This window comes from Pogona vitticeps, chromosome 2 (assembly GCF_051106095.1).
Source record: "Pogona vitticeps strain Pit_001003342236 chromosome 2, PviZW2.1, whole genome shotgun sequence".
NCBI classification, from domain to species: domain Eukaryota; kingdom Metazoa; phylum Chordata; class Lepidosauria; order Squamata; family Agamidae; genus Pogona; species Pogona vitticeps.
The window spans coordinates 265,281,245-265,294,685 of record NC_135784.1 but is presented as its reverse complement, the minus strand read 5'-3'; the positions used below and the strand labels follow the sequence as shown (position 1 = coordinate 265,294,685).

Below are 13,441 nucleotides of genomic sequence, written 5' to 3'. Positions count from 1 at the left end.
CCCCCATACATGCACAGTGGGCATGTCGCGCTTGCGAGGGGTGTGTGTTGTGCTCACATGCATGCACTGGGGGCATGTCATGCTAGCGCCTACCTGTGAGTGTGACACAACGACCCACGAGTACGACACACCTATCCTGTGAGCGCGAGGGTGTCCCTGCCCCCCCTGCACACGGAGCCCACCCTCCCAACCCAGTCCGTGGTTCCAAAAAGGTTGGGGACCACTGAAGTGGAGAATATGTGCTGGACTTTGGTGTCTCTAATCATAGCCATTGACTAATGGTGTTCTCCTTCTGCTAGTTAGCACACTGCAAGTCTAGAATTCTTTTCCAAGTCATGGTGATTTCAAGGTAGTGATAACTGCATTCCTTCATAAATGTTCTTTCTGTCTTTATCATATAACTGTCCCATCATTCAGACAGTCTTATGTCATGCAAAACAAATAAGAAATTAAAAGGCAGTATAAAACAATGAAAGCCAGTAACTCTAAGAAGAAGTTAAAACACAGATTTGAATACTGGCTTCTTATAGTCTGAACTTCTCTGTTATGTGAAAGTCCTCAGTGAACAAAATCTGAGGTAGGTGCATCAGGGAGACAGTTAATTGGGTTTTTCTGACAGGGGTTTCTTAGGGCTTTCCCTGTTAAAACCAGTATGCTAAACTGGGCTCACAAATTGAGCCTCTCATTGAGTCTCTCCTGTTACTTGCAAGAATCATGTGAATGTGCATCTTGTGTTGCAACCAGTCGGTGATTTGGAGCAAGTGTTTAATTTGGAGCCTCATTGTTCTCAGCCTCTGCCTTGTAAACAGCTGCTCGAGATGGGATAAGGATGCATGTCAGAGGAGTGTAATTTGCTGCCAGTGTTGTTCTGCATGGTTTTCCTGCTTGCTATTGTGCAAATGGCAATTATTTAATAGGTCAGGTATTGGATACTTCCATATATAAATGCTAGAAAGTTTGAACAACTTGCTAGAGAATTACCCAGACAGTTCAATGCAATAGTACTATGACTTTTGTTGGTTTAAGTCTTTGTAACTGCAGTTGTGTGACTAGCTATTTGTGATTGGGTTCTTCTGAAATTGGTGACAGTTCCTTCATTTTGGCAGGAATGAGAGACGGAGGCGATTTGAACTGTTCAACAAACTTAGCTTTATTCTCATCTGCTTCTTGATTAACAATATTAAATTAATCAAAACTGCTTAACTCTGGAATCAGTCCATAACTCAATATCTTTGGTTCTGATGTAAATACTCCTCCCCTCACACTGGGGCTGGACCAAAGTGCTCGTGGTCGGTCATCTGACGCATCGAGGTATTCCTCACTGCACACACCATCCCACAGCATGGATGCCTCACCCAATCCCCCTCCAAGGGTGGGGTGTTGCATGTGGGACCGGGACGGAGTACCTTCCTTCCTCCACTTTGGTTGCGAGGGTAAACCGCAACTGTCCATTCTAGTGGCTTCTCAACCCTCCCTTCATCCCTGGGGGAAGAGCAATCCTCCTCCCATCTTGAGGTTTGGAAACTCTCTCAGCAGGTCACAGACCTTGTTAGCTTGTTCGTCCACTCTTATCTGTTTGCACCACGCTGTCTCTCCTGCTCTCTTCTTTCTTGCCCACTTCAATTCTAAATTCCCGCACTACTTCTTCCCTTTTCATAACCTCCTCCCATAATATCAGATCTTGCTCCTCCCGTTTGTCTCACACCAAGCATATCTCTATTGCCTTCTCTCCCTTAAATTCCTGTTCCTCTATCTTTATGAGTTCTCCCTCTACACATCTGGATGTCTCCTCCTGTCTGTCCTCCGCTGAGGACAGCACGCTAGCTCTTTATCCTTCACACTATTTCTCCACGGCAGCCATTTTATTGTGGTGCCCCTAGCCTAGCATTTTCATTTTACTAAACCAAGGATCCCTCTGCCTCCCTCTGTGCAGCTTTCCTTCTCTGTTGTGCAGTCCCTTTGGATCTGGTCATGATGGAACCCCCCACACATGTGGGGGAGAAGTTGTGCGTGAGAGACAGAGCCCCACCTAGTGGGGCTGAAAATGAGAGGGAGGTTGTACTAAAGAGCTGTGCTCTGCAAAAAAATCAGGGACTCCTTTGTGTCATTTAACATAGAGATCTTTGCATTGATGAGACTGTGTGAAGTTTATATAGAAAATTGTTTAATTTTATAGGGAACAGCAGAATTTTCCTTCTTTTGCTCTGTTTTAGGAAATTATTCTAGGAATATTAGTGTAAGAACAAAAATGTCCAAAGGTCTTATAGTATCCATAATTACTTCATAAAGGCATTCAGAAGTATTTGCACATTTTTAATAATATGCTTTTGTTTCCTATCGAGAGAGTTATGATATTTGAAATCATCTTACAACTGTTTTATTTTCTGTAGAAAGAGAGAAACTTAAGACTTATTCCGTATTGATGCAGATCTTGTAAAACCTTCCTCTAGAGGGCAGCACTTCACTTTTGAAGAATCTGTTGAAAGGTGATAAAACCCCAAGCTGAGAAATCAGAGCTGACTCTTACTATTATTATTTCATTTACAGTACTCCTTTCTTCCACCTTTTCTGTTAGAAAGAAGGAAGAATTGCTGTCATGTTCTGTAAATTGTAGCATTTGTGGTTGAAAGGTACAGCATAACATGCTATCAAATAATGGTTTTATTTAAGTTTTCAAAACATAGGACTTCTGATTTTTCTAAAATAAGTACTTAAAATTGAATTAGGTAAATTGTGCTGAATTTTGCTGTTCTAAAGCAGACATCAGCATCAGGTTTGGAGATCTTAGGGCCACATTGTTTTCTCTATAGTAGTAGCCCAGTCCCAGAAGTGAGTGGTGCTTAACGAAGTCATCACCTTGTGTGTGTTTCCAGTCCATTGTGCAGTTAATGCCCTCTAAGCCTTTTCTACATCATTATAGGAACCTGCCCTTGATTCAAATAAACTACTGGATTTGCCCTATGGCTGTCCATATGTGGGCACAGACATCTGCTCTGATAGAACCTAAATGTAGAGCACCCTTCCTTTGAATAACATTGGATAACACTCACATTGGCCTAACTATGGCTTACTATATCGAAATACATTGCAGCTACTGTTGACCCATATGAATCAATGAAACTCACAGAGAACTTAACTCACCAAATCCTCATTGAATCAATGGTTCCCTCCTCTCCTATTACAACGATCTTGCTCCATTTTTGAGATGAGGCTTTACCTGTGTTTGGAATAAAACAGAGGATTTGCATTTACTGTTAATTATCCACAATTTTTTTTGTTTTATTTTGGTACTAAGGACTTTAACTCCTGAGTTGGCTCTTTTCCTCCTTCCCCTTACCCCTTCTTTTGCACTGCATCTTTAAAGGTGGGGTTCATTTTCTTTCTGACATTTATAAGCTGCTCAAGAATCTTCTACAGTAAGTGTGTTGAGGACCAGCATGAAAAAATCAGTAAATTAATAAAGCTATCAGATATTTCTCTTTCTACACATCCCTCTTTTGCTGGCAGCCGGAGGATGGAAGGTAGGGAGAGAAGTTTCATGTTCTCTTAGTGTTGATGAATACATGTCTCAGACTGGCTCAGATGTAACATTCTTGGTTTAAGAAGCTTTAAAGCTTTCCTGGGTAAGAAAGCTGATATTAAGCCATAGTTCCCTGTTCAGGACATAATAAGTAACTGATTTAAAAAGACTCCCAAGTGTGGAAGTTGTCTGTGAGAGAAAGAGGGAGTGAAAGGTCTTGATAATCCTTGGCTTAGTAAACTATGGTTTGTTAATTTCAGGAGTGGTAGCTATGCTAGTTTGTCAAAGCAAAAACAATAAAGTAGATTTTAGTCCACAAAAGTTTGTCATAATAAATTTGTTTCTTTACATTGCTCATAAAACAGTTTTGTTTATTAAGCAAGTAATGTTGCATTACACTTGGTCAAGAGATGCTGAGAATCCATTAACATATGTCTGTGAACTAATACAGTACTGGCATGGTTGTAGTGGATTTTTCAGGCTCTTTAGCCATGTTCTGAAGGTTGTTCTTCCTAACGTTTCACCGGTCTCTGTGGCCAGCATCTTCAGAGGACAGGAGTCAGAAATCTGTTTGAATTCTGATGTAGTTTGTTTGGATACTTGAGTCTTTATAGCTGTGGGATCAGCTTTTGTCCTTTTCAGGAGATGGGTGATTGTGGTGATCAACGTATTTTTTGTTGTCGGTGTATTGTGATAAGAGGGAGAGATTATCTGTCACTGTGATTGGTGGGTGTCGTTAGCTGGTCTTTTGTGTGCAGTGATCACTGGTCCTTGTAGCTGGATAGAGTTTGTTGACCTTTTACAGGCTGTATTTTTCAGTGATGGGAGCCAGGCTTCGTTGAGTTTTAAACTTCTTTTTTGTTAAAGCTCTGCTGGTGTTTGTGGATTTCAATGGCTCCCAAGTGCAGTCTAACATAATGATTGCTGGTGTTGTCCACTTCTGTATTTTGACGTGGATGCCACATTTTGTGGTTCTAATATATACCTGGCCACAACTGCAAGGTATCCGGTATACTCCTGCAGTGGTGAGGGGGTCCCTTTTGTCTTTTGCTGACCGTAACATTTGTATTTTTGTGGTGGGTTTGAATACTGTTTATAGGTTGTGTTTTTTCAAAAGTTTCCCCATGCGGTCTTTGACCCCTTTGATGTATGGCAGAAATACTTTATTTGTGGGTGGCTGTTTTTCCTCTTCAGTTTGGTGTTGTTTTCTTGGTTTGATGGCTCTTGTGATTTCATTTTTGGAGTAACCATTTGCCTGTAGGGCCCAATTCAGATGGTTGAGTTTGGTGCTGAGAAATTGAGCTTCACAGTTCCGATTTGCATGGTCTACCAGTGTTTTGATTATGCCTCTTTTTTTCTTGTGGGTGGTGGTTGGAGTTTTTGTGTAGGTACCAGTCTGTGTGGGTGATTTTTCTGTAGACCTTGTGTCCCAGTTGGATGTCAGTTTTGCGTAGGACCATGACATCTAAGAACGGGAGCTGGCCCTCTGTTTCTTTTTCCATGGTGAATTGTATATTTGGGTAGGTGCTGTTGAGATGGTTGAGAAATTCTTCCAATTCTTCTTCACTGTGGCTCCAAATTGCAAAGGTGTCATCCACGTATCAGAACTAGACTATGGATATGAAGGGTGCCGAAGCCAGGTCCTGTTTTTCGAAATGTTCCATGTAGACGTTTGCTATAACCGGGCTGAGGGGCCTCCCCATAGCCACTCCATCTGTCTGTTCATAGAACTTATTATCCCACTGAAAATAGCTAGCTATTTATGCAGTGTTGGAAAAGGGCCTTGATGTCTTCTGGAAGGATCTGCTCAATGAGTGTCAGTATGTGAAATCAAAACTTCCTGTATCATTATTTTTAATTTTTAAAAGGGAGTCAGTTATGCAAGTTTTAAATGATATTCTTAAATTGGTTGCTGCAAAATGAAAACTTGTGTATCTTGCATGAAATGTTTGTGTAGCTTCAATTTGATGCTTGTACATACAATTTAAGTGGATACAGTTAAAATGTTGTACTTTAAAGGGCCTCATAAAAGTTAAAGGAACATGCATGTTGCTGGCATTTTAATTATCATCCGATATTTCTTCTAATATTTCTACTAACACAAATTTCTAGCCAGAATCTTATTTAGGGTTTATGCTGAAAAAAGTATATTGTGTAAATCTTGGTGGCAAATTTCCACTTATTAATGAGCAGCCACTTGCATTCCTGGTCATGTACAAGTTGTGCAAATTGGCATGTGACCAGGAATGGAAGCAGCAACTTGTTAATTACAACCAGGAATGTGAGCAGAAACTTGTTAATTAGCACTGCTGCAGTTTATGTAATTACTCATACATCAGCATAAAGCTCCATTATGATTCTGGTCACCATTTCTGTGTCACACTGAGGTGGCTTGCTTAGGATTTCAGCGGACAAGAGAGGAGCTCTCCCCCTGCTCAAGCCTTGCAGAAGCTTTCCACCTGGCTAAGCAGTCTCCCTACTTCTGTTGCTTGCATTTTTGTGCCAGCAGTTTATTCTGTGGACGGAGCAGGGATGGATGTGGATATATTGGGTGCTTTCACAGAGCTGCTGAATGTGGCTTGTGTGAGGAAGCAGCATTGGCAAAGGAGGTTTTGTGCATGTTGATCTCCTAATTTCCTTTCAGCTCATGAGAAATTCAAATGAGCCTTTCTAACCCAAAAGCCATCATATGGCTTGGAGCATATTCCTCTTTTGTGACCAACAGGTTATAAAACTGAGTTTTATGATGGTAATTTTTTCCCTGTTGTCAGACCTCTGACTATGTTTGGCTCTTCTGGATGTTTAAATTTTGTGCTCAGTGTTTCAAAATGTACTCTGCCTTTTTTGAGAGAGAGAGAGAGAGAGAGTTAGTTTTGAACCGGTGGGTTAGCTGTACCATATGTTTTATTACTGTTGCTGTGGTTCGATTCCAAACCGTGTTGAAGTATGTTCTTCATAATATTTCATAATTTCAAATTGCTGAGTTTTGTCGTTTTTGCTAACCAGCTTTTAAAAGGGCTAAGATTTACTTTGTTACAACATTCCAGAAAGTTTCCAGAAGCTTTCTTCTTGTAAATACAAAGATTTCAGACAATTTCTGCATGCTAGCAAATCTCTTAGTTTTGTTTTTCGTAACCCTACCCAAAATATCAGGTTTAGTCTTTAGTCACACGAGAGGAAACAAAGCCCAGGCACCCCTCTCTATAGCAGGCATTTTCCTGCTCCTTGCCAAATATACGGTTCACTGTTCGGTCACTGGTGTCTGTCATTTTAGCACATTTAAAGCCCCTTTCAGTGCCATTCTTGTTCTCAGAAGCCTACTTGGGTGCTTCAGACATTGCCTAGCTCATTATTCCTTGCAGAAGGTTAAGGCCTTTTCTGCCCGACCGGAACTATTCACTAATTAGAGACCTTCGTTTGGCACTGAATGTGTCATGCCTGCAAGCCTTCCTACTGCGATCAATGGCATTTTGTTCACTTGCATAAATGTACAATAGATGCAAACCTCAGCAGAAAGCTACCTTCTCAGCTTGGACTAAGGGAAAATAAAAGAGATCCTTATAATATGTATGCATTTTCTTAACCAGCAGAAAAAACAACAATCTGGAGCTGTTGACCAACATGTTCGCTGGAACAGTTGTGAGCTGAAAAGTTTCTTCCCTGCCCAATTTCTCTCTCGAAATTCTTTAAAATGTCCTGTTTCTGTGGGTCATGAATCAAATTGAGTCAAACTGTTTGATAAAGTGAATCTCAGATTGATATTTTGTGCTCCTTATGTTGTTTATAAGGTTAACTGCAGCAGTTCCTTAAAACTGTATCTCAGGGTCAGAATGTGGATTGAGTCCTCCTAGGAAGGGATGGCAATTACGTATAAGCAAAAGCGTGGAGTCTTCAATTTATAAGTATGCAGCGGTGTGGCTTTGTTGTGTTGATAAATTGTATTGTTCCTCCTGTGGCAAAGATCTCCATTGAGGTGGCTTCCCAAATCTTGCATGTTCTGGATATGTCAGTTGTAGTATGTTTTAGTTCCTGACTTTCTTTGGTTTTAGGCAGGGGATTTCAAATGCTGTACATTCAGGAATTCTTCATATACCAGTTCCTCTCTTGGGGATGTCAAGAAATCTTGCAAAATTTCTCATTCTCGTCAAGTCACTTTATCTTTTCAGGGTTTGACAGCCTGTTGCAAGTTTGTTAACCTCCATAGGATTTCTCACTTCCAATGTGAGAGCGAGGAAGCACATTTAAATTCCTGCAATATGCGGCAAAACTTACTTTCCCTCCTTTTGAAGTGAAATGATTCGTATAGCATGAATACAAAAATACACATTTATCAGGAAGATGCAGGCAGTCTGATGCTTCTGAGCTTTAAAACTCACGCAGCAAGGCTATTGTATATTGTGTTTATTTTACAAAAAATGTTCTTATAGATAATAGCAGTTTTATCGATAGTTTGTTAAATTGTAATTTCATGCATGAAAGGAGTTTTTTCTGTATGCATGTGAAGTTTTGCATCTCTAGTCTCTCTAGTAACTGCTGTGTTGCATAGGATTCAAGGGTGAACTCTAGGGCCCATTATCAGTTATCATGGGCAGTACAGGTGCTTTGATCACAGAGTTATGTTCTGAAATAATTTACAATAGATGCCCATTGGAGCAGAATGCCAGTACTTGTAGATAAATGGTCTTGTGGGTTAAACTGGTCATGATCAGTTTTGTGCTTAAAGATCCTTGATAAGGTTACGTGGAATCCAGTCTGAAAATCATTAGTTTAAGACTGTAGAAGAAATAAATCACATTTCCCCTTCTGTCGACCTGTAGAGGAATGCAAATGAGGAGTATTCCTCACACCTTTCTAATCCTTTTCTACTCATGCAGTTTTGCATTGGAAACCGCGCATGCTTGTTTTGTCTGGTGGATGAGAAATTTACAAAATTCATTGCCAAGAAATAGGATGTGCACCATAAGCTACACATTGGGAAAGCAATTATATAATTAGTCTGCTAATACTCATTTTAAAGCTTATTTAGCACAGTGGTTAATCTGGCTCTGGTCACTACCGTTGATAGTCTTGCTTCATCCCTGTTGAAACCGGAATAAGTGTGCTTCCACCCCTTTTTGCAGCAAGAAACTGAAAGTTTACTTGAAATGTGTGGATGTGAAGGTTGAACAATTAAGACAGAGCACCAGAAAAAAAATGATTCTTTTGAAATGTGATGTTGGAAATACCTGTATGAATTAAAGTGCGCCACTGGAAGGACGGGGAAGCACACTAATTCAAATCAAGCCTGAACTCTCAGTAGAAGTTAAATGGCTAAAATAAGACTATTGTACTTTCTACATACTGTGACAAGACTTAGGATGTGAATGCATTGGCAGAAAATGCAGGAAATGGTAGAGGATTGGGATAGGCAATTCTATTTTTTTTATTGACCATATGGTGTGAGAGCCAATATGAGTGAGCGTGAAATTCTGCCCCCATCTGTAGTTTTGCCCTCCACTACTGAGACTTCTGCTTTTTAAAATATTGAATCCATTTGCATTAGTTCAGGTAGTGTGATCACTTGAACCAAGGTAGAAAAATCGTGATCCTTTGCTCTCCACTGTTCCCCTCTGGGCAGAATATAGTACTTCTTTTTTAACAGCTTGGTACTAGCAGTGTTGTGCTAGGGCATCTAGATGTCTGTGTGTGGGAGGAGGAGGAACAAGAGGAGGAAATGAGATGAGGAAATTGCCACTCTGCCCTATTTACAGCTTATTAAGTACAGGCGTACCTTGGTTTACGAAAGTAATCCATTCTACCTGATGTTACGTAATGCAGAAATTTCGTAAACCGAAATGCTAATTGTGCTAGGAAAGGGGCGGCGCTATAGGCGCAGTGTGCCCTGGGAAAACCTTTTTGTACTGCAGGAAAAAAAAGGAAAAAATGTAAACCGAGGCATTCTTTTCTATGGATTTTGGTTTGTAAACCAAAAACTATGTAAACCGAGGCATTCGCAAACTGAGGTACCACTGTAAATTTTTTTGTAGATGTACCTCCTACATGGCTATGGAGAGCTACATTGACAAGCTGCAAACTGGGCTGTTTAGCTAGTTCTTTTCTCCTTGTGTGGCCAGTTAATTTGAACAGACCTGGGGAAATCTGAATTCCCAGGTGCAACTTCATAGCAAGTGAATTCACATTTCCCTTTCACTTCATAGCAAGTGAATTCACATTTCCCTTGCTGTGTGCTGTGTTCAGTCCTTCTCTTTTCCCAGTGGGAAAAGAGAAGGACTGAACATGAAATGTATTGAATGAATCCAACGTGAATCCATGATCATTAATTCATAAATTTACCATAAGTCAGAAGCAACTTGACAGCACATAACAGCACACATTAAAAACAAATGCTGTGTGTGTTTCTAGTATTGGTGTAGTTTAAAAGAATGAGGAAATAGGTATAGTTGCAATATTTTGCGATTCAGAAAGCATTTGGGAAGTGCAAATATTTCAAAAAAATGAAAATATCTTTAATCTTAATTTGAAAAACAATACAGTGGAACCTCTATGTACGAACTTAATCCGTCCCAGAAGATGTTTGTTAGTTTAAACATTCGTAAGTAGAAGCTCCATTTTCAATAGGAATGCATTGAAAACCATTGGGGGTGGTGGTGGTTCCGGCCAAAGGAACCCCCCCCCCCAAATAAAAAGAACTCAGCAAGCGTGGTCAGAAGGCACTGAGGCTTTAAGAAAGGGAAAACACTCCAACAATAAACAGTAAACCCAGCTCCGTTGCTGAGTCATTAAGAAAAAAAAGCTACCAACAACACAGCACAGAAACATATCTGCTCCAGCCAAAACCCACCCAGAACAGTTTTTTAAAAGGAGAAAACAGCAGCTTGCCTCCCTGTAGAGACACACACACACACACACACACACACACACACACACACACACACACACACACACACACACACACACACACACACACACACACACACACACACGCAGGCTCACTCCGAAGCAGGAGGCTCTCCCAAGCCTCCAACTGCTACACACCCTATAACTGCCGAAACATCTACAGCACAAAGAAGCAGCCTCGGCGCCGCCTACAGTTAGAAATATGAATTGCCTGCCTTTCCCCCCCTGCCTTTTTCTCTTCTTATCTTGAAGCTCCGTTCGTAAGTAGAAGCAAAATTTTGCGAACGGAGCTGTTTGTAAGTTGGATTGTTTGTAAGTAGGGATGTTCATAAATAGAGGTTCCACTGTAATCTACCTTTAAGTCGACACAAGTGCTCTATATCAGTTCTGATCTCTAAATGTTCATCATTTGTGACTTATAAACCTTGGGGGCAGGTATATGACCTGAGAACCAAACATCTGATTTTAATCCATTATATATATAAAAAAAATCAAAACTAGAGCAAAGTGAAATCAATGTTCTTTTTGTGTAAATAAGTTAATAGAATCAAAACAAGAGGAGAAATCCCTGGAGGTAATAACAACTGAACTAGTTTGATCATGGATGCTAGTTGTGGAATGTGCAAGTGGTACTGGTTATACTAGGCTTACATCCAAGGATGACTGTACTGTGAAAAGAGAAAAACAATTGTTCTATAACATTTTTGGAAATTAAGAAAAGCTTCCGCAGGGCTGGGAATATCACCAGATTCTGTGTTTTAATTTTGTTTATACAAGTGGTAGAGCTGATAACAGAGTATAAAGAATCCTGCATTTCAGGTATGGAATTGCTTGTAAGTTCACAGAACACCAAAATTAATCCAAATTCATTACTTTTTAGTTTGTCCACATTCTATAAAAATCTGTCTAGGACAGTGATGGCGAACCTGTGGCACACGTGCCACAACTGGCACACAGAACCCTCTCTGTGGGCACACAAGCCATAGAGAAATATTTACCCGTCCTCTGATCCTGGATTTCAGCACTCCCCTCTGCTGGGGCAGTGGCCCAGTGGAGGGGTGCAATGGTGACCATTACTGGTCTAGCCCACTGTGGGATTCGAGGACCAGTAAGTATTTATTTGTTAAAACTGCCCATAGGAGAAAAAACACCAAGCATTTAAACCTTGCAGTGCAGGAGCAGTTGCTTTTTTCTAAAGTAAAATGTCAGTATTCAGGTTTTAATTGCAGTGTTGGCACTTTGAAAAAAAAGTTGATTTTGTGTTACAGTTTGGGCACTCGGGCTCAAAAAGGTTCACTATCACTGGTCTAAGATCTAGGGTTGCTTAATTTTCTTGATACCTGTGTTTCTATGTTTTTGTTTGTTTGTGTGTTTCATTTTTCAATCAGTTGTCCCTGTGTTTTTACAGTCCAGAAAGCCTCTGTCAAACCACCCTACAGGGAGCCACCTGTCTTCAGATTCAGTTTGTCAAGATAATTTACTGGTTAGAGAAGATGAACAAAACAGTGAACTTCATGCTTCTTTAATCAACAAAAATGATCAAAAGGTAAGTTCAGTTTGTTTATATCTACTATGTTATGGGCTTTACCTGAAGCCATCTAAAAATAGCAGCACATCAGTCTCTTAAGGTTGCATACAGTGGTGCCCCGCATGACGACGATAATCCATTCCCCTGAAATCGCTGTTAAGCGAAATCGTCGTCATGCGAAAAAATTCCCCATTGGAATGCATTGAAACCCATTTAATGCATTCCAATGGGGAAATTACCTCGTCATCCAGCGAAGATCGCCCATAGGGAAGTCATTTTCCAAGGGCCAATCAGCTGTTAAAATGGCTGCCCTGCAAAGCATGGGTCCGGAAAACACAGGGCAGCCATTTTAGGAACCCGACGATCAGCTGGAAAAATCCTTGTTGTGCGAACAAACGGTTTGCGAAGCACAGACCTAATTGTCGTCAAACGAAAGTCCCCCATAGGAAACATCATTTTGCAATTGCTGTAGCGATTGCAAAAAAGTCATCATCCAGTGGATTCTTGTTTAGCAGGGTTGTCGTCATGCGGGGCAACACTGTATATGAATTTACATTCCACTTTAATGCTTCAAAATGTAATACAGTGGGGTCTCTACTTAAGAACGTCCCTACTTAAGAACAATCCAACTTAAGAACAGCTCCATTTGCTAAATTTTGCTTCTACTTGAGAACAGAAATCCAAGATAAGAACAGGAAAAAAAAACCTTTCCTGCTCTTTTTTTAACCTTAGGTCATCTTAGGTTAAAAAAAATTCTCCCCCTAGTGGTAGAGTACGTATTAACCAGCTTTGCATTAGTTCCTATGGGAACTAATGCTTCAATGTACGAATGCACCTCTACATAACAAAAAAACAGCCAGAACGGATTAATTGGTTTTCAGTCCATTCCTATGGGAAATTTTGCTTCAACTTAAGAACGTTTCAACTTAAGAACACCATTCCAAAACGGATTAAGTTCCTAAGTAGAGGTTCCACTGTAGTTTCTATGGACGGAAAAGAGCAGATATGGATTAAATGGTTTTCAATGCATTCCTATGGGAAATGCAGATTCAACATAAGAACTTTTCAACTTGAGAACCACCTTCCGATACGGATTAAGTTCTTAAGTAGAGACCCCACTGTATTATTCTGGTGTTGCAGGAGCACGGGGCATGCATGGAAAGAACATTCCAGAGCCAATGCTTATAATGATTGAGATTAGAGATCCACTCTGGAGGTATAGCCACTTAATTATATTGGTCATCCAGTGAATTCCCCACTTCGACTATGCAGCTATAGTTCACTTTAAAAAATAAAACAAAAAAGAACTCCCTGTGAAATCTTTAGCAAATCTATTTAAGATGCACTTTATTATGTTATTTAATCTTTTTTATGTTGTGCATGCTCTCACCCGCCTGGGCCCTCCAAATTTTGATCCCTTCCTTATTTTGATCCATAGCTCAAGACTCGGTATATTTAGTAACAACAGGATTTATTAAACCTGCACTTGTTTAGAG

The 13,441-nt window shown here is 40.3% G+C and overlaps 1 protein-coding gene across 7 annotated transcripts in view; it reads left to right on the top strand.

Annotated features, from left to right (window-relative positions):
• Nucleotides 1–13,441, top strand: part of LOC110078761 (uncharacterized) — an 82,227-nt gene that overhangs the window by 8,033 nt on the left and 60,753 nt on the right. For 6 of the 7 annotated variants that reach the window (XM_078386285.1, XM_078386286.1, XM_020793219.3 and 3 more), the window contains one exon: nt 11,826–11,963. In XM_078386285.1, the coding sequence (XP_078242411.1) occupies nt 11,826–11,963 (138 nt within the window). Of the gene's footprint in view, nt 1–11,825; nt 11,964–13,078; nt 13,162–13,441 lie in introns of those variants that run through there. The other variant, XM_072992502.2, reaches the window with a different exon arrangement.